Source organism: Cervus elaphus, chromosome 28 (genome assembly GCF_910594005.1).
Source record: "Cervus elaphus chromosome 28, mCerEla1.1, whole genome shotgun sequence".
In the NCBI taxonomy this organism is placed as follows: Eukaryota; Metazoa; Chordata; class Mammalia; order Artiodactyla; family Cervidae; genus Cervus; species Cervus elaphus.
The window spans coordinates 46,866,289-46,894,089 of NC_057842.1; the positions used below are offsets into that span (position 1 = coordinate 46,866,289).

Below are 27,801 nucleotides of genomic sequence, written 5' to 3' on the forward strand. Positions count from 1 at the left end.
GATACACATCCTCAGGGACAGGGTCTAATCCAACTAGTCGGGAAATTGGAATAGGAATCCTTTCCCTCCTGAACCTCATTCTTGCCAACAAGCATTTGTGCGCCTGCACTTGCCAAGTACTGTGATAGGTCCTGAAGATACAGCCATGAGCAAAAATAGACAAAGGTCCTGCCCTCGCAGATCATACATTCTACTGTGGGAAGATTAAACAAACAACTCTGTGTATCAGGCAGAAATAAACATAATGATAAAAAGTAAGATGAATGATCTCAAAAATGACAGGAGGAGTCAGATAGGTATTGTTTAAAGGTAAACTGAGGCATGCTAAAATGTTTAAGGGTTTATTTGAGCAAAAATCCATTCAAATGGGGCAGCATTCAACTGGAAGTGGTTAGAAGTGCTCCACTAACAGGAGCTGGGGCAAGACTTTAGTAGAGAAGACATGAAAGCTAAGCAAGGAAATTATATGATGGCTATAGGTTGAGTGGTTGCCTTATTTGGGAAGGCCTAGTTGGTTATTTGTGATTGGCTGTTCTTAGGTTTTTGCGATCTTAAAATTGAGAAACTAACAGGCTTAGTATGTGTTCAGTGAATTAAAATGTGCATGTCTTAATTATTTTCTGTCAAGTATTTCACCTCTCTTTTATCTCCACCACCAGCTTTAACTTGCTCTTTTCTTAAAGACAAAGATAGCACCTTATATTTAACCAGTGTCTCCTTCAGCATGAAACAGATGTTCTGCCCTTGTTCCATCTATTGAGCACATGATGAAATAGGGATTTGGAGAAATAAAGAGGTGTCAGAAGGATGAAAAGCTTTCTTTTAGCCTTGCAGGCTGATGATATCTTCCGAAAATGTTTAAATTATAATCAACTCAATTATAAAAAGCTGTTCAGAAAAGAAGAGCTAATAGAGAAGCTATTCCGTAATTATATTAGAATAGCTATACTAGAATAGTGCTGGCCTACTGTCACTTCTCTGAGCAACATTGTAAGAGGTTCATAGTCATGTGGGTCTCTCACTGAGAATCTGACTTCTCACCCTCAATACTCCTGGGAACACCCCTTCTAGAAATGAGGTGTTCAGAGTCATCTAATTTGACAACAGAAAGCTTGGTCTGAGCACAGGAGTGTAGAAGATCCCCTCCCCCCCCGACTATTTATCAGACATCCAATCTGGAGCACCCAGTTCCCCTTTCATCTGCCTTCTGCCCCAGTCCCCACCAAACCTCTCTCCACGTGACCCAGGAAGTATAAGTGGACCTATTGTATTGAAATTCAGAGAGAGAGAGAGAGAGAAACTAAAGATTCTATATAAATTTATTTCAGAAAATGAAAAGAAATCATCCCCCTCCAACCTATTGCTCAGCTAAGAAAGTATCATTAAGCATCAAAGATTTGCTACATCCTATTTCTATGTGTGGATACTTGCATTGCCAGGTATCCACATTTTAGGTAATTGTGAAGAAAAAATAAATCCAACCATCTTTATTGTTTTTTGGCACAGATTTCCATATGAAGTGAAACCCTGGCCTTTGTGAATACCATACGTATACTAAGTCACAAATGTAATTTGAAGAATTAATGCTCAAAATGTTAAAATGTAGAGGTTAAACTGGATTATGTGATTAGGTAGGAAGTAGGGTGGGGCCCTGGGATTCTCTTGTAGCTCAGTCAGTAAAGAATCTGCTTGCAATGCAGGAGACCAGGGTTCAATTCCTGGATCACGAAGATCCCCTGGAGAAGGAAATGGCAACTCACTCCAATATTCTTGCCTGGAAAATCCCTCAGACAGAGGAGTGTGGTGGGCTACAGTCCATGGGGTTGCAAGAGTCAGACACGACTGAGCAACTAAAATAACAAAACAGAGTGGGGCCCAGAAGTCAATGGTTAATTGACTAAGGTTAAATGAAGACTTCGGAGTTGTGGTATGTATCCAGGTGAAATAAAGCTCTAAGAAAATTGCTCTCCCTTGATAGCATGAAATACATCACCTCCAAGGCTCAGAGTAGGGACCAAATATTCTGGACCTTGTTCCAAATGGCTAATTTGTGTGAGGAGGCAGAATCTTCCATGATGGCTATTATGGAGGGAAGGTGGGACAGCAGGTTCTGTTAGATCACCTCAGCTTACTTTTTTTAAACCCCCCCACCCCCGCCCCAAGTACTAAAGTATTCAATTAATCAAGAATTCCTGGGGGTGTGATAGTGCTAAAAATGAAGAATTCAAGAGACAAATGCAAGGCTGGGGAAAATAGCAAAAACAATTAAAAGAAGAAAAAAATAAAAAACTTGGAAGAATAGATGTCAAGGTTGTGCCAAGTAAGGATGTTATTTTCTAGACACAGACATAGAGTTGAATAAATAAGTCTACTTCCTCTATATTGGTCAAAATTATTTTGCATCTCTCAGCTTCTACCTTTTGAGGAACTATAATACATCTCCCATGCACATGGTTTCTAAGAAAACAGCCTATTTAAATAGTTTGACCCTGTGCCTTGATCTAGGAATGAGCCATCAAGAAAAGCTGTAAAATGTGGGATCATGTTTCCCACCATGAAATGCAGAATGAAATGAGTGAAATAAGACAGATTACTGGAATTACCCCCATTTTGCAAATGATGAAAATGGGGTTTTCCAGAGGTTAAGGAAGTTTTTTCAAGGCACATGGTTAGTAGGGATAAAGCCAGGAATTCTAATCATAGCTTGTTTCCCTCTAAGACAAATCCTGGTTGCAGTAAGCACGCAGTAAACACAGGCAACAATTAAAACAAGCCTGGAAAGTTTGTTTGAGAACAGATTGTGTCAGGCTTTGGATAATTTGCTTAGGAGGTTAAATTATGGAGAATGAGGACAGCTGCATAGATTCTGAGGCAGGAAGTAAAATGTTTCCAGTTGTTCTTTAGGAAGATAACTCTGACAGAGACCAGAGAACATTCTTCTAATGGTTCCTCCTTCCCTTGGAGTCCTCAAGCCATCCTTTTGTATTAATGAATTTTCATTTTCTATATGCTAGCTGAAGCCATGTTTCTGTCACTTGCAACTGGAAAAGTCCTGATTAATAAATTTCAGTTTTTAGATGAGGAAACTTGAAACCAAACAGTTGAAATGAATCACAGTTTTTTGGTGTCAACGTCAATACTATGTCTCCAAAGAGAGTTCCAGAAAAATATCTACTTCTGCTTTATTGACTATGCCAAAGCCTTTGACTGTGTGGACCACAACAAACTCTGGAAAATTCTTGAAGTGATGGGAATACCAGACCCCACCTGACCTGCCTCTTGAGAAATCTGTATGCAGGTCAGGAAGCAACAGTTAGAACTGGACATGGAACAACAGACTGGTTCCAAGTCAGGAAAGGAGTATGTCAAGGCTGTATATTGTCACCCTGTTTATTTAACTTATATGCAGAGTACATTATGAGCAATGCTGGGCTGGATGAAGCACAAGCTGGAATCAAGATTGCAGGGAGAAATGTCAATCACCTCAGATATGCAGATGACACCACCCTTACGGCAGAATGTGAAGAAGAACTAAAGAGCCTCTTGATGAAAGTGAAAGAGGAGAGTGGGAAAAGCTGGCTTAAAACTCAACATTCAGAATACTAAGATCATGGCATCTGGTCCCATCACTTCATGGCACATAGATGGGGAAGCAATGGAAACAGTGAGAGACTTTATTTTTTGGGACTTGAAAATCATGGCAGACGGTGCCTGCAGCCATGAAATTAAAAGATGCTTACTCCTTGGAAGAAAAGTTAAGACCAACCTAGACAGCATATCAAAAAGCAGAGACATTACTTTACCAACAAAGGTCCATCTAGTCAAAGCTATGGTTTTTCCAGTGGTCATGCATGGATGTGAGAGTTGGACTATAAAGAAAACTGAGCACCGAAGAATTGATGTTTTTGAACTGTGGTGTTGGAGAAGACTTTTGAGAGTCCCTTGGACTGTGAGGAAATCCAACCAGTTTCTAAAGGAAATCAGTCCTGAATATTCATTGGAAGGACTGATGCTGAAGCTGAAGCTCCAATACTTTGGCCACCTGATGTGAAGAACTGACTCATTTGAAAAGACCCTGATGCTGGGAGAGATTGAAGGTGGGAGGAGAAGGGGACTACAGAGGATGAGATGGTTGGATGGCATCACTGACTCAATGGACATGAGTTTAAGTAAGCTCCAGAGTTGGTGATGGACAGGGAGGCCTGGCATGCTGCAGTCCATGGGGTCGCAAAGAGTCAGACACGACTGAGCAACTGAACTGAACTGAACTGAGACTACCCTACCCTGGGAAATTAGACCTTTTAATTTTTTAACTGCACTATTTGTCTCAAAAAAAAAAAAAGTGAACACAATAATTCTTCAGGGGAAATTGAAAGTGATTTTTTAGTATAATTGAAACCCACACTATTATAGATGTGGAAAACCAGCATTCAGAAGCAAGAGGCATTTATTAAATATATCTAGTATAGGATTGTTCCATGGGTGTGTGTGTGTTCATTCACTTCAGTCGTGTCTGACTCTTTGCGGCACTATGGACTGTAGCCTGCCAGACTCCTCTGTCCATTGGATTCTTCAGGCAAGAATACTGGAGTGGTTGCCATGCCCTCCTCCAGGAGATCTTCCTCACCCAAGGATTGAACCGGTGTCTGCTGCGTCTCCTGTTTTGCAAGTGGTTTCTTTACTGCTGAGCCGCCAGGGAAGCCCCAGGATTATCTCATACTCAAGACTCAATCTTGATAAGGTTCTTCAGATTCTGCAATCTAATGATTTGGAGTTAGAGACCCAGAATTTGCAACTTTTGAACAGCCTTTTTCCTCTCAAAAGAACTTACCCCTGACTACCATTGATCTTGGAGTCATCTTTAACTCTTACCCATCTACTCAATTGTTCATCTAGAATCAAGATTCTGTCTCCTGTCAATCTACAGTACTCATATATATTTTCCTTCACTCCTACCTTAAGTACAGTTTTGTTTCCACTCACCTGTAATTGAAGTGGTCTCTTAAATCATCCAACTGTTACCCTTCTTTTCCACCACCATCTGATTATGTTGTTCCCTGCTGCTTGCAGAACTGGCTTCAAGCTCCTGTTCATGACCTTCAAGGCTAACTGAAAGCTGACTTAACACATGTTAGCCTTAATTCTCTGATTACCCACAAGCCTCGGCTAAAAAGCTACTGATGCTTAACAAGTATCAACTGTTAATATTTGTTGTTAATCACATTTTCCTGTTTGTTTCTATTTCCCATGTGTCAACATGACCTCCTTTCAAGCATGGAATTTTCCTTCATTTTACTCCCTCCCCACATGAAGTAATGATTCTCTCCCTTACATCCCCAGGGTTTTCAGCGCAGGGTAAAGGACTCTCCAGTTGAATTGAATGTTTTAAAAAAGCAGTTATTGAAATGAGGGAAAAGATAATATTTTCAAATATACACCAGTTCAGTGATGCTGGTCTTCTTGGCACTGTTATTTTATTTTTTGGCAGGAAACATTATCTTTCATGTTCTCTCCAGCGATCACTAAGATTATTAAACTTACTACAAAATTTGGAAAATTTTTTCATAGTGATTTCATGAAATTACTGATTTTACCTCATTATGCAAGTCAGATTTCTACAAATGTACTAATGGTTTAAATTTTAAAATTCTCAGTATGAGTCTCATTTTGGATGTTATCTATCTCTATGCATATACTCACGCCTCACTTTGGAAGACATAACTAATGCCTCACTTTGGAAGATGTAGCACTGCTCTTAATATTAGCATGAACCTTACAAATCTGAAATAGAGGCACAGATCTAGCAAACAGATGTCTGGACACCGAAGCGGGAAGCGGGGCGGTGGGATGAATTGGGAGACTGGGATTGACGCATATATACACTACTATGTATAAAGTAGATAGCTAATGAGGACCGACTGTATTGCACAGGGCACTGTGCTCAGAGTTCCGTGGTGACCTGAAGGGGAAGGGAACCCAAAACAGAGGGGATATATGTGTACGGACAGCTGATTCACTTGGCCGTAGGGTAGAAACAGACACAGCAGTGTAAGGGAACTATACTTCAATAAAAAATATATATATCAGTAGGAACTGTGAACTTTTTGCAATAGGTGTATGAAAATTTGAAACATCAAGATTATTTTAGTCATAGCACAAAGCTCCTACTTTCCACAGTCCCAATTTACACAGAAATCCCATACTTTACCTCTCTCCCAAGAGCTAATACATTTTTAATCCTAAACTTTATATAGGCTTGCAGTAACTTATTCCTGAGAAAGTTCTGGTGGCTTGCAATTCATATCCACGAGGAACGGATGCTGTTGGCATATACTTCCTTCCCAAGGTTGATATGCAGTGAGAAGAATTGGTTTTTATAGTGCTTTGAATTTGTAGTTAGATATGGAATATTTTTTAATAGATGAAAACTTTTTGTTTTTTCAAATTGAAGGATAATTGCTTTACAGTATTTTGTGGTTTTCTGTCAAACATCAACAAGTATCAGCCATAGGTACACCCATGTGCCCTCCCTCCCAAATCTCCTTCCCACCTCCCTCCCGATCCCTCCCTTCCAGATTGTCACAGAGCCCCTGTTTGAGTTCCCTGAGTCATATAGCAAATTCCCATGGGCTATCTATTTTACATATGGTTTTGTAAATTTCCATGTTACTCTCTCCATACATCTCACCCTCTCCATTGTCCACTACCCCCTAGATATGGATTTTTAATGTATAGCCTCAATGTTTGTAATGTGTTATCTCAGGACACAAGAAAATAGAAATAAAATTTATTGCACTTATATTTTTCCAGAACTAATTCTTTCCCATTTATTAAGCATATATGTTGTCTGGAAAGGAGAACATCTTCCATCCTATCCACAATTTACTCTGTTTATATTTTCTGTGATTATGGCCATAGATATATTAGGACTTATTTTTACCATCTTATTTTTGTCTTTTGTTTCTTCAATGGTAGTTCTTTGTTTTTTGCTTTGTTCTCTCGATCTCTTCCTGTTTTTTAATTAAATTAATTGTGTTCTTCTTTTAAATGGGGAAACTTAAGCAAGGGTATATCCAATAAAACCAATTTTCAGGGAGGAAAAAAAACTAGAAATAGAAAAAATAAAGTTAAAACTAGGTCACAGAAAAATCTAGATTCTTATCAGTGAAAAGCTCTATGCTTTTGATAATGGATGTTATGATACAAAATATCCTTTTAAAGCTTTCATTTGATATTCTTGGTGTTGGTTTCCACCAGGAAGTGAGAATCTTAAATTCTTTAACTATAATGTATGAGGAACTATTTCGCTTTTTTGTTGTACTCATGGGCAGTTCCTTTTTGGTATGATAAACTGTTCTGTCCAATATGGAAACCGGTAGGCCCATGTGGCTCCTTAAGACGACAGAGGATGAGATGGCTGGATGGCATCACCAACTTGATGGACAAAAGTTTGAGTAAACTCCAGGAGTTGGTGATGGACAGGGAGGCCTGGCGTGCTGCGGTTCATGGGGTCACAAAGAGTTGGACACGACTGAGCGACTGAACTGAACTGAACTGAATCAGACTAATTACATTTAAATTCATATTTAAAATCTAATTGCACTGGCCACATCTCAAGCACCCAGCAGCACCATTTGGTTAGTCCCTACTATTCTGGACAGTGCAGATTATGGAACATGGCTGTCATTGTAGAAAGTTCTATTGGACAGGCGGTGATAAGCCTATAGTGGTACTACGGTTTCGTATGCCTTACAGCAGAACTGTTTGAGAGAATGCATCGAGTTACAGAATTCAGAACTGACAATCCACTGCTGCATTCTGTAACTGTAATTCTTTCATTATCTTCTGCTCCTATGGTGAATAGTGACCATCATAGGGAGTGATGCTCACTATGGAGGCTATTGGGGGGCCTCTGCTCTGCACATAAACTCTAGACTTGGTGCCCACAGGGCATCAGAAGTGGTTTATATGGAGTAACAGCTTAAGGAGTGGCAGCGATAGAGGCTGAGATGCTAACATCTGTAGAGGAGTGGGGATCTTGACTTTCTGAATGGTATGAGGAAGCCAAGAAAAGCAGGGGCATTTCCAGGTGAAGCTAGGTTGCCAAGGGTTGGACATGGCCTGGTTCATAGTATTTGAATTCCTTTGAAGCTCTGACATCTCCACCTTGTTCGACTGGTTTAGGTCTCATCTGAATCAACTGGTTAGGAAGTCTGTCCTGAGCCTGTTGGATCACTGGTATGCATGACTGATGGCAGCAGGTTGGAACTGATTCAGGATGGCATTGACAGGGAACACCCAGGCCAGCCACCATCTGCCCTTGTGTATCCTGGCAAGTGAGATTCTCTTATGCCTCCTAGGCCAGCCAGTATATAACACCAACATACATGTGCTCATTCATTGCAGGAACAGCTTTGCCTCTTTGAGGGAGGAGAAGCTGAGAAAGACCAAGCTCTTTGGTTCTCTCTTAACTCCAGCATTATTTGGACACTGGTTATATCCAAGAAGAGACAATTTCTCCCTTTTTGTTGTCAGTGGTGTCATTAGGCTCTTATTCACTTGACTTGGATTAATTCTTTCATGTTTTAGTTGCTTCAAATTTGTTTTTATCCTGACTTGTGCCCAACTTCTGTGTAGAGCTGACAGACAGGATTTTCCCCCACGAATTTCTTTGTAGTTCATTTCTTCCACACGTTGTTGGTACTGCGAGTTTTTTGCAGCTCCCACAATCAGCCTCTGAATTTTCCACTGGTATCTGTGATCACCTTGATGCTTTAGCATTGTGCCAAATAAAGTTTTCCTTCAGGATATCATCATCAATATCTTCCCCAGTTTTAACTTTGTATTAGGTGCTGTGGTAAATATGAGAATGCAAGGCACACGATAGAGGGACAGTTTTGCCCTCACGAAGTCGCCTGGCAGATAGTCAAGCTAGTTAAGTTACTTGACTCTGTGGATCACAGCAAACTGTGGAAAATTCTTCAAGAGATGGGAATACCAGGACACCTTACCTGCCTCTTGAGAAATCTGTATGCAGGTCAGGAAGCAACAGTTAGAAATGGACATGGAACAACAGTTCAGTTCCAAATAGGAAAAGGAGTAGCTCAAGGCTGCATGTTGTCACCCTGCTTATTTCTTATATGCAGAGTGCATCATGAGAAACGCTGGGCTGGATGAAGCACAAGCTGGAATTAAGATTGCAGGGAGAAATATCAACAACCTCAGATATGCAGATGACACCACCCTTACAGGAGAATCTGAAGAAGAACTAAAGAGCCTCTTGAAAGTGAAAGAGGAGAGTGGAAAAACCTGGCTTAAAACTCAACATTCAGAATACTAAGATCATGGCATCTGGTCCCATCACTTCATGGGAAATAGACGGGGAAACAGTGGAAACAGTGAGAGACTTTATTTTTTGGGACTCCAAATCACTGCAGACGGTGCCTGCAGCCATGAAATGAAAAGATGCTCGCTCCTTGGAAGAAAAACTATGACTAACTTCGACAGCATATTAAAAAGCAGAGACATTACTTTGCCAACAAAGGTCCGTCTAATCAAAGCTATGGTTTTCCCAGTAGTCATGTATGGATATGAGAGTTGGACTATAAAGAAAACAGTGCCGAAGAATTGATGCTTTTGAACTGTGGTGTTGGAGAAGACTCTTGAGAGTCCCTTGGACTGCAAGGAGCTCCAACCGGTCCATCCTAAAGGAAATCAGTCCTGAATATTCATTGGAAGGACTGATGCTGAAGCTCCAATACTTTGGCCAGCTAATAGGAAGAACTGACTCATTTGAAAAGATCCTGATGCTGGGAAAGGTTGAAGGCAGGAGGAGAAGGGGACGACAGAGGATGGGATGGTTGGATGGCATCACCCACTCGATGGATATGAGTTTGAGCAAGCTCTGGGAGTTGGTGATGGACAGGGAGGCCTGGCGTGCTGCTGTCCATGGGGTCGCAAAGGGTCAGACACGACTGAGCGACTGAACTGAACTGAATGAAGGAAAAAGTATATTCTGCGTTTGCATTTCTTTGACTTTATGATTGTTTCATGACATATGAAAATGTACCATTTCAAAAGTTCCTGTATCTGAAAAACCTACCAATACTTGCATGATTGAGGATGAATTTTTATTTTTTTAAGAACAATTGTGCAAATCGCCAATCGGCTATATAATGGAGTTGAAGGGAGCTGCTCGCGTAAAACTTTGTGGAGCAGGAAAAGAGGGCGTGAGAACACGCTGGTATTTTCCCCAGGAGCTTGCGGGTACGCCCAGGTTGCGCAGGGGTTCCCGCACACACCGCTCTACCCCGGCGTCTGCGTGGTGGAGGCGTGGAGCCACGGGCGCAGCGAGCGTGGTGGAGGCGTGGAGCCACGGGCGCAGCGAGCGTGGTGGAGGCGTGGAGCCACGGGCGCAGCGAGCGTGGCTCCGCCCCGGGCGCGCGGCCCCAAACTACTGCTCCCAGAAGGCTGTGCGAGCCGAGAGGGAAGCGGCGGCGGCGGCCGCAGGAAGGGCGAGAGCGCCGTCTTCGTCGGCGGGTGTCTCCTCAGTCGTCGGACCGACAGCCCCGGACGGAGGACGCGCCCCGAGCTTTCCCCCCGGGCGAGCCGGCACCACCGCCCGCGGGACGGGCGCGGGCCGGGATGTAGGGCTCCGAGCGCGGAGGCCGCGGGCGGGCTGGGGGAGCGCGGAGGGCGCGCCGAGGATGGAGAGAGCGATGGAGCAGCTCAATCGCCTGACGCGCTCGCTGCGCCGCGCGCGCACCGTGGAGCTGCCCGATGGTGAGCGGGCCGCGGGGCTGGGGCCGCCGGCCTGGGGCCGCCGGCGGCGGGGATCGGGGAGCTGCGGGGTGTGGGGGCAACTAACCGAAAGCTGAACAAACGCCCACGTTCACTTTCCTTGGCAGGGAGGGGCCGGTCCGGGACCCCTGGCCACCTCTCGGCCGCCTCTCCCGCCCCGGGCAGGTGGAGTTTGTGGGAGGGGCCCGGGCCGTGCGTGTCCTGCCGCTGGAAGAAGCAGGACTTGAAGGAAGTCTCTCCAGACTATCGGTTAGGGGTTTCGGAGAAGGAGCAGAAATATCACCCGGATGGCGGAGACCCGGATTCAGAAGACAGCATAGTTGTTGGCCTTTTTCCATTCGCTGCCTGGAAATGCTGGAGAGGTGGGGTAGAGAGATCCCACCCCTCAACCCGCGTAGTGTCGTTTACTTTAAGCTGCTGAGGGTAGTTAAGCGGTCTTTTCTTTTTCAACGTGTAGAGCACCATTTTATTTTTACAATAAGCAGATAAATAAAAGGATGTCAAATATCAAACGTGTACTTGAAGTGCTTGTTTGTTTGCATGTGTACACTTTAATATGCATATCCACTTCTTCATTTATTCATAAGACAGGTTGGGGCTACGGTGCTTCTACAAAGGAGTAGGCATGATCCTTGTAGTTCAGTAATTTTTAGTTAAGTGTGTAAGAGTTCCTTCAGGATAGGTAGCACACACGTAATGAAAGGTGAGAAAGCCGTTTTGTTTGCAGCCTCATGAACGGTTCAGTGGTAGTGTGTGAGAGCCGTGCTGCCTCTAAGAGGCTTTTGATTGTGTACTGGCAACTGAGAGAAAGGGTGGCAATTATGGCTGGTGATTTGTTTTTCTTTTTAGTGCATTGTATTAGTTTATATCCGCCCCCGCCCCCGCCCGGAAACTTTCTTTGAATTGCTGCTGGAGCAGTGATTTTTAAGTTAGGGAAGGAGACCTTGGCACAGAGTCATCAGAGAAATGTGGACTGGGGCCCTAGGGATGATTTCCCTGAAAAGATTTTCCCTTGTTTCTACGTAAGATTCAGAACAGCAAAATTTGAGTCGACTGTTTCTGAAAAGTAAGTTTGTACTTGGTACTTTGCTAGTATAAAGTAAGAGACTGAAAATAATCCCGATGTTAGGAACAAGACTTTTGCCTTCAGCTTACTCTTTCTCTGTTTTGTTTCCACTTTGAGTCCATTTTTTAAGTGCTTACTCATTTCTCACAGATTTTTTGGTGTCTGCTGCTGCGTGTCTAGTTTCATTGACAGCAATTTGTATTGCTCAGCTTAAGTCTCCATTTTTTTTTTTTTAACATAAATGTGACCTAGAATACTTGGATAATATTTCCTTGTTTTAAAGGTAGTATGTTTTCATTGTAGAAAATCTCGAAAGCAAGAAAAATAATCTATTATTTCTCACCCAGTAATAAACAATGCCTAGTATTTTCTTGAGTTCTTTCTATTATTATTTCTTTCTATACCAAATTAAGATCATACTGCATATAGTCTTTCGTTGTGCTTTTAGAAAGCATAACGCTTTTTATATCTTTAAACATGCTTAATGATTTTTTAGGCTTTCATATGATAATATGTAACAAACATTGAATCTAATTTTTTATAATAGATTTTATGAGGAACAGCTTTGATTTTTAAATCTTAGTCTGCCTTTATAATTATTTCCTTAGGATTATTACATAGAAGAATATAGATCTAATTATATCAGCATTTTAAAGACTAAGCATCAACCTCTCAAGTTACTCTCTGGAACAGAAAGTTCCACTGACAGTCTGAGAGTCCCTGGACACTAGAGTAATGAAAAATAAAACTTTTCTGCATGTTGCTTACATTTGTTTTTCGTAGATTATAATGAATTTGCTCATCTTGTTTTAAAATTGTTCATCAATTTTATCCCCAAATTCTGATGAATCTTTTTGAATTCTTTGAGATTGGCTCTTTCAAGTGCGCTCGGGCAGGCATGTGTGCATGTGTGTGGATGTGTTACATCCAGATTGTTGTGCTTACATTTTAAGGGCTGAACAGAATTTCTGAGATCTATCTAAATTTAGGAAATAATCAAATATTTATCTTGCCTTGTTAGAATTCAGTTATTAATCATTTAATTGGAATAAATTATTAAGGTTGGCATTTTTAATCAGACTTCACTCTAAAGTTAACTTTGTTGCATAGGATTAAACTGCAGATATTTACTGAATTGGATACTGGGAGGACATATTTATGTTCCCTTGAGATGATGAAAACCTGAGTATTCCCACTAAATAATGGAGTGCAGGTATTAGGCAGGGCTAACAGGAATCTCGTGAGATAGGAAGTAAGGGGAAACGATGATTTTAGGGATATAGATTCTCAGTGCACTTTAAAAAGTTGGCTTATATTGTTCATTTATGTGGGAAAAAAAATCTTAAACTACTGCATTTACAGTGAATGTAATTTGTTTAATAATAGAACCTGAGCCCATTGAAGTATATGCTTGAATGATGATTAGGATAATTACCAATTAAAAAAAAATTCTCTTCCATTTTATGGTTTGAGGAGAAAATTGAATATAGCATAGTGAATTTGAGCTTTCTGTTCTTTGAGGTTTTCCTTTAAATAGTTTTCTGAAACTATTAATAAAAATGGCCAGCCAATGTATCTAATAAAGTGAGAGAAAGTTTAGTCTTACCACTCTTAAATGAGAGAAAGTTTAATCTTATCACTCTGAACTTTCATTATATACCTAATTCTCAGGATTTCTTTATGAGTCTGGAGAAGGAAGCACCTGGCAGCAAATTTTATTCAGTATTTTCTTAGTATTTGCTGGAGAGTCTCCTAGCATCACAGTTGTGGTTCTATTTGTGTCTTCATACCTTTTAGTGTATGTAAGCTATATTTTTAAAATAAGGTTAGGTGTGACTTAAAAATAAGGTCTATATATAAATTTATCTAAATAAACACTGTAAATAAACCCATGTGAATTTATGATGTTCACTTAAAATTGTGAACTATCTTGTTATGTAAGTTTAAATTCACAAATAAGGGTATTTCCTGTTTATGACTTTATTATGGAGTGACTTAATTGAAATTGTCTTGATTTTTGGGGGCAAGTGTTTTATAAGAGAGAAAGAGTGTTGTCATGCTGAGGGAGGCTTAGTCCAGTGTTTTTTCAACTCCTCTTGGTGATAGGGAATGAGAATGATTTAGTGATTGCAGTTAGTATTTTGAAAAAATCGAAATAGAAGAGAATAAAACAGACTGTATTGTACATGTCAAGAATAAGTACTGTATTGTAGACCTTTTGGTTATTTATATGTAGTGTATACTGTGTGCACTGTAAAATTTTTACAATGGGGGCTTTGGAATCAGCCAGCTTTGAATTCCAGTTTAGGCACTTAACGCCACCATCACATACTTATTGCTTAACTAGTGCTTCAATTTTCTAATTTGCAAAATGGGGATAATACTAGTACCTACTTCATAATATGCCTGTGAGGATAAAAGAGATGATGCATTTGTATGTGAAGTGTTTAGAACAGTGCCTTGAAGATAATGGTTTAAAACATGTTGGCTGTTAGTTATTAATAGGATTCCTTGGTTATTAACTTTATTTTTATAGTGAAAGAACTGTTGCATTTGCACACTGGACTTGTGAAATTTACTGGGACTAAATTGTTCTTCATGTTCATACTCAAAAATAGTTAAAATAATGAACAAAAATGTGCAGAAATGGTAACTTCTGTTCTATAAATACTTCAAGATATATTTCTAAATGTTTTTTCAAGCATAATCACAATACCATTATTAGAGCCAACACAACAGTAATTTTTAATTCTCATCAAATACCCAGTTCATCATATTCAGTTTTCTCCTCTCAAAAATAAACAGTTGGTTTGTTTGAATCAGTATCCAGTCATAGTTCACACCTTAATTACATTTGGTTGACTCATCTCTTAGGGATTTTAGTAACTCTTCCTTTTCCTTTTTTTTTTTTTTAAACTTTCCATTTTAATTAATTTAGGCTTACAGAAAAGTTGCATAAATACTGCTCAGTTCTTGTATACCCTTCAACCAGCTTCCCCTCATGTTCACATCTTATACAACTAAAGTACAATGATTAAAACTAAGGAGTTAATATTGGTGTATTGCTATTAGCATTTAAGATGTTTATTAGAGATATTTATTAGAGACATTACAGACGTTTATTAGAATGTCAGGAGTTTTCCTACTAATGCCTTTTTTTCTATTTTAGGATCCAATCCAGGATACCACATTGCATTTAGTTGTCATGTTTCCTTAGCCTCCCTTGAACTGTGATAATTCTAATTTTTCCTTGTCTTTCATGGTCTTGAGACTTTTTTAAGAGGACTGATCAGATATTTTGTGGAATTCCCCCTAATTTGGATTTGTCTAATGTTTTCCCATGAGTAGATTAATGTTAAAGATTTTTGGCAGGAATATTGTGAAAGTGATATGCTCTTAGTGGAAACTCAAGCACTGTGAAATATTGATATGTATTATTTCTGGTGATGTTACCCTTTTTGAGTTGATTAAGGTGATATCTGCTGGGTTCTCCACTGTAAATTCACTATTTTTCCTTTGTAATTAGTATTTGGGGGAGGTGCTTTGATATGCAAATACTCTTTTTCTCAAACTTTAACTCATTCATTTTAGCACCGCTGTTAACTTTTTAAGGACTAAATGGGATGTATCAGGGTTATTCATTGTAAATAGCTTATTAAAAAATGTGAAGCTCTAAAATGCATTGAATTGAGGAATGACCACTGCTGCTGCTGCTAAGTCACTTCAGTCGTGTCCGACTCTGTGCGACCCCATAAACGGCAGCCCACCAGGCTCCCCTGTCCCTGGGATTCTCCAGGCAAGAACACGGGAGTGGGTTGCCATTTCCTTCTCCATTACATGAAAGTGAAAAGTGAAAGTGAAGTCGCTCAGTCGTGTCCAACTCTTAGTGACCTCATGGACTGCAGCTTACTAGTAATATATAAAAGTAAATGCAAACACTGGCTGAAATTTATATAAGTGTTGCATGAGATCATAGGTGTTACTGACTTTTAACTTCTTTTGAATCATTTCTGTGAATTCTATAAAAAATGAAAACATAAATTAAGTGATAAGTAAAAGTAAGACTTTAATGCTGTTTTATAAAAACTTCTAAAAATTTCTTATGTTACAGTATTGACACGAGGCAACTATTATGAACTATTATGTTCATATATTTAAGTTTTAAATTTATTTTAGCATGTATATCTTTGATATTCATATATACTTAAAATTCCTCCAAAATCCTAGTAGGTATGGTGAAACATTCTACATTTTTGCAAATAGTATGTGTAATACTTCTGGTGTTTTGCACTGTTCATAATTAACTTCCACTTCTTCTCTTAGTGTTTTATTTAGAGTTAAGAAAACTTTAAAATAGTCGTAAGTATCACCCTTTGGAAGAAACAGGAGATAAATTAATTCTTTTTTCTGTTTTTTTTTTTTTTTAATACTTAGATAATGAAACTGCTGTTTATACATTAATGCCAATGGTAATGGCTGATCAACACAGGTGAGTGCCTATTTCAGAAATTTATATTTTTTAAGAATATGAATTTACCTAAATGTTGCCTGTATAAACATGGACACAGAGTTTGGACATTTTGACCTGGGGCAACTTATTTAACTCTGTTATAATTTGCTGTCTGTGAAATAAGAAACAAGATTTTCCAAGTTCTTTATCAACTATAATAATCTATGGTTAGAGATTTTCTTTAACTTTTAAAAAATTTACATATTTTATTGAAGTATAGTTGGTTTACAGTGTTGTGAAGAGATTTTCTAAATGAATAGTCAGAAATTAAAATAACTATTTGCTTGGTTACTGACAGTGGAAAAAATTGGTTTCTGTTAGAGGTTACTTTACTACTGACCTTTGTAGCAGAAAGTTAGGCCTGATGGACAACTTATTCCTTAATATTTTACTATTTTGAAGTTCTTTTCTTTAAATATTCTTTTTATTAATGTAGCATTGACAGTTTTTTTTTAAAGGGCTTGTGTGAGATACAGTTGTCTGGCTGTGTGATGAGGTGTGACTTGTAACAGACAACTCTGCTGTGGTTAGCCATTGGGTAGTTTGGTATTATGAGGAGAAAGAGACACTGTATTTTGAAACAAGTTTAAAATATAAATGATTCTTTTTTTTTTTTTTTTGCTTTGAAATTCCTGTCTGATATAATTAAAATGTTTGTCTGATTTTTCTTATTTGGCCAAAATTAATATAGATAGGCTCAACTTTCTGCAAAGGGAGCAGCCAGCCCAAGTGTCTTTGTTTCTCAAGAATCTAGTGGGAGCTGAAGCCAACTTAGGTGTCCTCAGAGCAGGTGACATAGTCAGAGTGGCAGATGAGGAGCCTTCAGCGCCAGTTTATAGGTGAGGGCAGTTGGATTTTGGATGATGCTGCACTGGCTGCCGTGCTCTGCTTAGAGAGTAGTGCCTTGTTTTTTGGCTGATGTGAGACAAAACCTTTTGAATAGTTGGTAAGGGTAACACTAAAGAGCTATTAATTTGAGTTATTATGTTTTTAAAAACTTTTTTTTAAACATTGATTTTTCTTTTTGCATAGGTCTGTTTCTGAACTACTATCAAATTCAAAGTTTGATGTCAATTATGCATTTGGACGTGTGAAAAGAAGCTTGCTTCACATTGCAGCAAAGTAAGACTAAATATTTTGGATTAAGCTATGGTCTAAAGTAATGGTCAGCAAGCTTTGAAGCAATGTGATTCCATAGTAGTTATGGAGAGATGAGAACAGATAGCTCAGGGGTTCTTTGTCTTATTGAGGCCACAGTGTGCCATGCTTGCATCCTTTCTCTAGATAGTTTTTTAATTTTGGGATTGGACTCAAGTCATGTCTGATGTTTTCGCTTGTCCTAGATCAGATTAGAGGAGGTTGGGCATGGCGATTATCTTTCCTGGATATACTTAAGAGGGTACATTCATCAAAATTTTACTTTTATTCCACCAATGTAAGATTTTATATGCTAATTGCATGTGAAGTTGTTGGCTTTATACTTTTTTCTTAGGTGTGAGAATGATTTTTATTCATAATGTTCCAGTGTGTAATTAATCAGTTTGTTGATATCACCTTTTAAGATTTTAGGTGGTGCTAACTCTCCCTAAATAAAATTGATTTTTCAATATAAATTTGGCTTCTGGAAGGCCAAAAGTTGAGAGTATTATATGATTTCTTTTATATGCTAATGCTACTTTATTTTGTTTCATATGAACTTCTCAAATACTTCATAGATTTCGTAGTAGAATGTGCCATCTTGAAAGTAGAGGTTATTTACTCCTTGTGACAGGAGTTAAATTGTAGGTCAATATGGACCCCCAAAATAATGTGTTTAATAGAGCTTTTTGTTTTTTAATTAAGCTTTGTCAACTATGGCTGTAGGTTAAATGCATCTGAATTGTTCTTAATATTGTTTTAGTTGTGGATCAGTGGAATGCTTGGTTCTGCTTTTAAAGAAAGGAGCAAATCCTAACTATCAAGATATTTCGGGCTGTACACCTCTTCATTTGGCAGCTAGAAATGGGTAAATATTTTTTCTTGAGTAGCTTAAGTTGGATTATCAGTTATGACATAGGAAAGCACTCTGCCTTCATTTGGTAATTTTTTTCCCCCAATATTTGCCTTGGGAAGAGGGTCTTGGATTATTATGTTATCCTTTTAAATAACTATAATAGTATCAATAATTTATTAAGTTGTTCACTAATATTTTTCTTCTTAAATATGTGTTTATCAGAGTTTTAGTTTTACTTATAATGACATTTTTTGAAAAGCATAATTTTCACCTCTTTGTTTCAGTGTCCTTTTTCCTGCTAGTCTTTTGCCACGTCTGACTCCATAACTTATTTTCCAAATTGTTTAGTTAATTTCATTAATGCAATTAAGGACAGAATAAATATATTTTACCTAGTTTATAATTATTTGTGAATGAGCGTACTAACTCATTGTATGCTGTTTTAAACCCTACTGTACTTTTTTATGGATTTCTCCTTTTTTGTTGAGAATTTCACAGTCACATCTGTTTCTGCCTCTACAATATTTTTCACTTCTTAAAATTCTCTTGGACTGAGAAACTGGACCAAAATGGTTGGAATTATGTTTACAATGAAAATAAGTAGTTTTTGATTCAGAGTTTAAGGAACTTTCAGAAAACTTCTCTTTGAAAAATATTTCTATGTGTTTATTCTTTTGATTACTCTGGAAAGTATTTTTGTTGCCTGTTTTGAACTGAAATTCTGGGTAGTTAAGGTGGCTGCCTAAGTGAGATAGATACGGGGCTAAAATTGTCCACTTTATCAATGTGAAACCAAATTTTTTCAGACAAGGATTAAAGTGGAACCAGTAAAATAAGAATGATAGTGATATCTAGGTTGAACATGGGAGAGGTGTAGTCTTTGACCCAGTCTGGTCTGTTCCATTTCCTGATTTAGCATGTGAACCAGTTTAGTTGTCCATGTTGTGAAAGACAACATGCTGGTTAAGCAATTGGTTTTTATCATAATTGGCCACATTAGGTATGTTGTGGGGTGTCAGAGCCAAGGTTAGAGTAAACAGTAAATATAGAGCATTGGACTTGGAAAGAATCGGACACGACTGAGTGAACGACAGCAAGAGTAAATCACTGGTTCTTTTGCTGCACTGATCTCAGGTCTAGATCCATTATCCCATGTGTTGGTAGGTTAGTGACAAAGCTCTTTTTAGAAGTTGCGTATAAAAAATTGTCTCAACAACTGTAAATGGAAGGACAGGTTGGTGCACAGCAGGGACAAAACGCCTGCTCCTGCTGTAGTAGGGGACTTTGTCATTTAGGAGACCGTTGCTTCCCGCCCCCCTCCCCCCTTTGTTGAAGTATAATTGGCAAATAAAATTATAAATATAGTGTACATCATGATTTTATCTATACATTGTGAAGGGATTTCTCCCATCCATCACCTCAAATATTTATCTTTCTTTTTTTGGTGAGACATTGAATTTGGAGACCATTACATTTTAAAGATGAAAACATATGACATATTATTTCATAATTCATATGGCAAATCAGTCAAGAGAAAAGGAATAAGAGTCCATAACCCTTACATAGCATCTAACTTGGATGCATTTCGTTCCTATAAAGATTACTTTTGATATTCAGTACATAACTATTTTGTTTTTTATTTACTAAATGGGTGCCTTGTACAGCTTAGGGGCACCTTGTTCAACTTAAAAGCTACTTGTTCCTGTAGCTTTTGATGGTTTCAGAAAACGTTTTTTGGTGTGATTTCTCTACAAGTTCAAGTTTGTTTAGACTGAAGCAGAAGTCATAGGTGAATTCTGCACCTCTGGCTGGCCCATCTGATTTGTGGGATTTTTTGTTTTGTTCCCTCATCTGTCATTGTCAGAAAGGTAGAGTATTTCTCTTGGCCAGCTTTAGAGTTTCTATCTTCAGTCATCAGTGCTGGGTATGTTAGTGCTAGATTGCCTTCCTTTCTAGTGGAAGACCCCTTAAGTTGCCTCAGAGCACTTGGATGACTGGTCCCTCTGTCCTTCGGGTTACCATAAACTTATAATTGTTGCAGTATCCAGGCAGGAAAGTTGTTGCTTCCTGTACAATAGGATCCAGCATTGCTCATGATTGTATGAGAATTTTAAAAGAGAAGACTTAAAAATTATTGTGTATCTTTAGGTTGCGTATTGGTCAGTTTTGAAACATTTTTTCACTATTTTTCTTGAGCTAGATTGTGAGCTCATAAAGGGTAGAGCTCATGTATTAGTTAATATTTTAGCTCCAACCTAAGCAAAAGAGGTGAGCACTTAATGGGTCTTTCTGATTTACTCAAGGTTATGGAAAACAGTAGTGATGATTGTTAAGTACGAGAAAGGATGTATTTCTCTCATAGTGCCCTGTACCTTTTGCAGTTCATTTTGGGAGGGGGAGCATTATGTTTTGCTGCTTCTCTTCAACAAACCTCTGCCCTAAACACTTCTTTGGAACCCTTTCTCTGGCACAGTCCTACCTAAGTGTTTATTCTGACAATAGGCCAGTGGTCCACATCAGGCTTCTGAATAGATTTTAGAAGTCCCACATTATGGATGCCATCACACACACACAGAGGCATAATTTAAACAATGTAAAATTAATTTTAATAGGATTTTGTGGTCTGTTGCCTCACAGTTATGAAGATTTATTTCCTAAGATTTTCATAACTGTATTTGATGAAAAAAATTTGTAAACGTTTAAACTTTAAAGTTTACTGAGAGCTTTACTTTCTTTGATTAAAGTGCTGATTTTAGTTGAATTTAACTTCATTTTAGAAATAGTCATAACAGGAAAAGTAATTTGTTTTCTTTTAAAAGGTTTATTCAGTTAATAGCAATTATAACTATTATATATACAGAGGATGAGACGGTTGAATGGCATTGCCGGCTTGATGGACATGAGTTTGATCAAGCTCCAGTAGTTGGTGATGGACAGGGAATCCTGGTATGCTGTAGTCCATGGGGTCACAGGTTGGACATGACTGAGTGACTGAACTGATAGCTTATTATAAGATTGAATAATTAGTAATTAGTTAGCTATGCTTAGTATTGAGTTGATTAAAGAAATGTGATAGGGTATGAAGAAATTTATTATCAGAATAAATAGTTATTATATTACATGTATCATGTATATTCTGTATATACTATATATTATTATATATGTATAGCATATTTGCAAAGGGTTCCTGGACCCAATTCTAGTGTGTATATGTGGAGGGGGGCAGTTGTAGGCTTCATCAAACCAACAGGCAAGTCTCAAATGACAGCAGTTTCCTAAAAGTCAGATCATATCTAACACTGTGATGTACCTTCAGGTAGAAGCAGATTCTGTTGGTCAAGGGCTCAGTCCTATAGACCACTCTCCACTTCAGACGCCAGTTGCCAGGTCAGTTTCAAGTAGTTCTCTGACTGATTGGCTACAGATTGGAGGTTCTGCCATCCCCTTCCAACTCAGGATTCCTGTTGAGAGGGCAGGTTGTAACTAGTACTTTTGACCAACTGGCTAGAAATCAGTTTCCCGTGATCCCTTTCTTGGGCTTGATTAATTTGCTAGAAGGGCTCATGAACTCAGGAAAATTTGTTTACTTACTAGAGTACCGATTTTTTTTTTTTAAATTGAGAGTATTAAAGGATATGAGTCAATAACCATATGAAGAGATAGACACACTGAGTGAGGTCTTGAACAAAGAGATTTGGGCATGGTCACAGGTTGAAGCATTTTGGTTCCCCTCCATGAAAGCTCTTCCTGAAAGGGACAAAAAATTGTCCTTTTGGGTCTTTGTAGACATCATTACATAGTCATTATTGATTTAAATCATTGGCTGTTAGCAGCTGATTCAACCTCTGGTTGCTATCCCCTCCCTGGAAATAGGAGTGGGACTGAAAGTGCCCTCTAATATGTGGTTGATTCTCCTGGCAACCAGCCCCCACCTTTGGGTGGGATTCAAAAGTCACCTTCCCTGAAAGGTTTTCAGGAAAAGAGGCCCATTGCTTTGAATTGTTTAGGGTTTAGAACTGTAAGCCAAGAAGTGTGGATTAAGACCAAGTAAATATACAAATATATATAAACATATATTCTTACTATAAATCACAGTATCTCAGTATTCACATTAATACTACATGTACTATATATAGTGTGTGTGTATATCACTTTGTTTCCAAAGCATGAGTTTTCATTTAATTATTAATGAAGCAGAAATTGAGATAAACACTGAAGAGTGAGGAAGAATGGAACAGGCTAGGAGAAAACATTATGAGCAAAATGATAGGCAGTTCAAAAGGCGGCAACATACTTTTGTAGGTATGTCTCCAAGTAAGATATACAGGTGTCCAGAACAAGAAAAGATGCTTAATATCCCTAATCAGGGAAATGCCAGTTAAAACTACCATGAGACACCAACTCAGATTCATTAGTATGGCTGTCAAAAAAAAAACATGACAAGTGTTGATGAGGGTGTGGAGAAATTGGACCCCTTGTGCTCTGTTGGTGGGAAAGGGAAATGGTACAGATGCTCTGGAAACTAGTTCATTGCTTCCTCAAAAATAAAAATAGAATTATACTATGATCCAGCAATTCCACTTCTGGGTATATACCCTCCAAAATTTCATGCAGAGTCTTGCAGAAATATTTGTATACTTGAATTCATAGCAGTATTATTCATAATAGCTAAAATAAAGGAACCTAAGCATCCATTTGCACATGAATGGATAAACTAAATGTGGTATATACATACAGTGGAATATTATTCAGCCTTACCTAAGTGCTAAGTCGCTTCAGCTGAGTTCGACTCTGAGCGACCCTGTGGATTGTGGCCTGCCAGGCTCCTCTATCCATCGGATTCTCCAGGCAAGAATACTAGAGTGGGTTGCCATGCCCTTCTCCAGGGGATCTTCCCAACCCAAGAATTAAACCCATGTTTCTTATGTCTCCTGCATTGGCAGGCAGGTTCTTTACTACTAGCACCACCTGGGGAGCCCCTTAAAAGGTAGGAAATTCTGTATCCATGTTGTATGCTGCAACATGGATGAGCCTTGAGGAGATTATACTAAGTGAAATAAGCCAGTCAACAAAAGACAAACTGTATGATTCCACTTCTGTGAGACATTTAGATAAGGGCAAATCGTAGAGATAAAGTGTAGAATAGTGGATGCCAGGAACTAGCAGGAGAGGGAATGGAGAGTTAACTGTTTAATGGATACAGAGTTTCAGAAAGCTGATAAGTGTTCTTGAGATGGATGGTGATGGTGGTTGCACAACAATATGAATATACTTAATATTGCTGATCAAGTGATCAAATGTTAGTTGCTCAGTCGTATCTGACTCTTTGTGACCCCATGGACTGTAGCCTGCCAAGCTTCTCTGTCCATGGAATTCTCCAGGCAAGAATACTGGAGTTGGGTAGTCATTCCTTTCTCCAGGGGATCTTCCTGACCCAGGGATTGAACCCAGGTCTCCTGCATTGCAGGCAGATTCTTTACTGTCTGAGGCAGCAGGGAACCCTAATATCACTGAACTGTACTCTTAAAAATGGCTAAGATGATAAATTTACGTTATGTGTATTTTACTACAGTAAAAAAGCTGAAAAAAAATTAAGTGGGTAAGGGGATGAATAGATAGCCATTTTATTAATTTGTTATTTTTACAACTCATTTTAAATATTATACAATCAAGAATATAGGATACAGCATTCATTGAGACATCATTTTACTCTGTCCATTCCACTTCCATTAGACTTATGAATGTCTTAGATTTTTAATGAAGATTACTATTTCAAGTATTCTGTCAACACTAGAAATTTCATAGCATTTTGAATGATGAATTTGTCCCAATGGCATTAAAACCTCATTGTGCCTTTTTTAAATCCTATTATCTTTGAATCATAGAAACAATATTGTTTCCTGTGCTACATTTATTTATTGAAATATTTATTTAAATATTGCAGATACAGGTTATTTGCTATCAATATTGAGTGTAGTTAATATTTCAGTAAAATAATTTTCATTTGTTTATTTTTTTAGTAACAGTTGTCTTTACTGTCTCTTTTTCTTTTCAGGCAAAAGAAATGCATGAGTAAATTATTAGAATACAGTGCTGATGTCAACATTTGTAATAATGAAGGTCTTACTGCAGTAAGTGCTAAGAGTTTTTGTCTGAGATTTTAGAAATACTTTTAGAAAATAATATCAAAAGTAATAGTAATACAAAGTGTAGTACAAATATTTCTGCAGTATATTTCTTTGTTGTAATTGGGAAGGTACAGAATGATTTCAGGTACACTTCTTAGCTAATTTATACATATTGATGTTAAGGGTGAAATGTTTATACTTGGTTTGTTCTGAACTCAGCAAAATTATAAAAGTGAGGCAATAAGAATGAAGTGATCTTTGTTTGGTTATGTTGCCTATGCTGTCTCCCAACTACTGTCAAACAAAATTCATTGCCTCTAAGAGTCCTATGAGGAAAAAGCAGAGGAACATCAGTAAGAAAAACTGAAGGCAGTGGGTGAGTTTCTTCACACAGGTGGCAGAGCCAGAGTGAAACATGTATCTTCTGTATCCATCTCAGGAAATGGAAGTGCTAATGGGTACAGGGCTTCTTTGGGAGAAATGAAAATGTTCTGAAATTGATTGTAGTGATGATTGCACAACTCTGTGAATATACTAAAACCCAGTAAGCTGTATGCTTTAAATAGATGAATTGTAAGGCCTGTGAATTATATGGCATTTTATGTTAAATAAATGTACATCTACTTTATGACACTCTTAGCCTGAAAAAAATAAACATTCTCTTTGTTTTTCTTTAATTTCTCTTGTCTTTTGAACTTTTTTTCTGTATTGGGGTGCAGCCAGTTAACAGGGCTTCCCAGGTGGCGCAGTGATCAGGAGGCCGCCTGCCAGTGCGAGTGATGCAGGAGATGCGGGTTTACTCCCCGGGTCGGGAAGAGCCCTCGAGTAGGGAATGGCAGCCCACTCCAGCATCCCTGAAAGATTCCATGGACAGAGGAGCCTGGGAGACTACAGTCCATGGGGCTGCAAAAAGCTGACCGTGACTGAGCAACTGAGCACACACACACACAGAAGGTTACAGACGCTGTGGTGGTCTCAGGTGGACAGCAGAGGGACGCAGCCGTATATACACCTGTGCCCTTTCTTCCCTCAGCCTCCCTCCCACCTCTGCTGCCACATAGCACTGCCCAGAGTTCCCAGTGCTACACAGTAAGCCCCAAGGGCTGTAAATACAGCATGTATATGTGGCCATCTCAAACTCCCTAAGTATCCCTTCCCCTGGCAACCATAAGTTCATTTTATAAGTCTGAGTCTCTTTCTGTTTTGTAAATAAGTTCATTTGTATCATTTCTTTCTTAGATTTCTTATATAACGGATGTCATATGACATTTCTTTATCTGACTTACTTCACTCAGTATGATAGTCTCTGGGCCCATCCATGTTGCTATAAGTGGCATTATTTCATTCCTTTTAATGGCTGAGTAATATTCCATTGTATATATTTACCACGTCTTCTTGAGCCATTCCTCTGTCAGTGGACATGTAGGTTGCCCCCTCTCTTGGCTGTTGTAAACAGGGCTGCAGTGAACATTGGGATGCATGTATCCTTTCAGATCTTGTTTTTCTCTGGCTATACGCCCAGGAGTGCAATTGCAGGGTCATATGGTAGCTCTATTTTTAGTTTTTAAAGAAACCTCCATACTCTTCTCCATAGTGCCTGTACCAATTTATATTCCTGCTAACAGTGTAGGTGGGTTCCTTTCTCTCCATACCCTCTCCAGCATTTATTGTTTGTGATTTTTTTGATGATAGTTATAATTTTGATTTACAGTTCTCTAATAATTAGCAGTGTTGAACATCTTTTCATGTGATTATTGGCCATCTGTATGTCTTCATTGGAGAAATGTCTATTTAGGTCTTCTGTGTATTTTTTTAGTGGGTTGTTTCTTTTGATGCTGTTAAATGTCATAAGCTATTTGTAAATTTTGGAGACTAATCCCTTATCAGTCACAAATATTTGCAAATATTTTCTCCCAATTTGTTGGCTGTCTTTTCATTTGTATTTTTGTTTCCTTTGTGCAAAAGCTTTTGAGTTTAAGTAGGCCCCATTTATTTATTTTTTATTTCCATTATTCTGGGAGGTAGATCAAAAAGATGTTGCTATGATTTATGTCAGAGAGTGTTCCCCCTTTGTTTTCCTCTAGGAGTTTTATAGTGTCTGGTTTCACATCTAGGTCTTTAGTAACATTCTTTTGACCTTCCTCCTCAGCTTCCAAATTTCTCACTCCACAGTCAACTTTTCTCAATTATTTTAATAGATTTAAAAATTTTGTTTCTCTAATTCTAAATAACATGCTAGTACTACTGCTTTTGACTTTTCAGTTTTAGGCATCACCTATTGACTTTCTGGAATATAAAGTTAAGTGATTCTTTTTTAGCCTTACCTCCTCTTATCCCATCATGTACAAGCACATTTCCCTCACACCCATCCAATAGAGCTGTAATTTTTGTTAGGTCATTTTTCAGTGTTTTAATTTTTTGGCTAAATAAAAGCTGTTCATAGTTAGTCCAAAAAGTTTACTACAGTTGCTTTTTGGGGGTGGGGGGACCCTGTGTTTTGTGGCATGTGGGTTGTTAGTCCCATGACCAGGCATCATACCCATGTCCCCTGCACTGGGAGTGCAGAGTCTTAACCATTGGACTGCCAGGGAAGTCCCTGTAGTTGCTTTTCTTTCTCTCATAGCATTTTGTTTTTCATGTGATTAATAATTGTATTTTCAAAAATGAGATACTTGTAGATTCATACGCAGCTGTAAGAAATAATACAAAGAAATCCTCTGTATATTTTGCACAGTTTTCCTCAATGGTAACATTTTATAAAACCATAGTATAATGTTATGACCAGTATATTGACAATGATACAATTTATGTTATTTAGATTTCTCCAGTTTAACTTGTATCCACTTTTACCTGTTTATGTATGTATGTTAAGTTTTAGACAGATTTACTACCTTTATAGCTCTATGTGTCCACTACCGCAGTTTGTGTCCACTACCATAGTCCACTACTATGTTTCCAACTCCAAAAAGATGTTTTTTGTTTTGTTTTATAACCACACCTTTCCTTTACTTCATCCCATGCCTAACCCTGGCAACCAGTAATCTGTTTTTCGTTTCTAAAATTTTGTCATTTCAAGACTATAATATAAATGGAATCATACTAGGAATGGGCTTTTGTGTGCTCATCATATTCCATGGGGATGGATCTTGGTTGTGTGTATTAATAATTCATTCCTCTACACTGCTGACCAGTATTTCTTGGTGTAGATGTACCACTGATGGTTTAACCATTCACCTGTTGAAAGACATCTGGGTTGTTTCCTGTTTGGGCCTATTGTGAATAAAGCTGCCATGAACATAGTGTA

General features: G+C 38.5%; 1 protein-coding gene across 5 annotated transcripts in view; it reads left to right on the top strand.

The window, feature by feature from the left end:
• The first annotated feature begins 10,476 nt into the window (after window positions 1-10,476).
• HACE1 (HECT domain and ankyrin repeat containing E3 ubiquitin protein ligase 1) overlaps window positions 10,477-27,801 on the top strand; it is a 117,550-nt gene continuing 100,225 nt past the window's right edge. For 2 of the 5 annotated variants that reach the window (XM_043889944.1, XM_043889946.1), the window contains exons 1-5: window positions 10,477-10,782; window positions 16,301-16,355; window positions 17,409-17,498; window positions 18,277-18,381; window positions 24,425-24,500. In XM_043889944.1, coding sequence (XP_043745879.1) covers window positions 10,707-10,782; window positions 16,301-16,355; window positions 17,409-17,498; window positions 18,277-18,381; window positions 24,425-24,500 — 402 coding nt within the window. In that variant the 5' untranslated portion in view covers window positions 10,477-10,706. Of the gene's footprint in view, window positions 10,783-16,300; window positions 16,356-17,408; window positions 17,499-18,276; window positions 18,382-24,424; window positions 24,501-27,801 lie in introns of those variants that run through there. The other 3 variants (XM_043889948.1, XM_043889949.1, XM_043889947.1) reach the window with 3 other exon arrangements.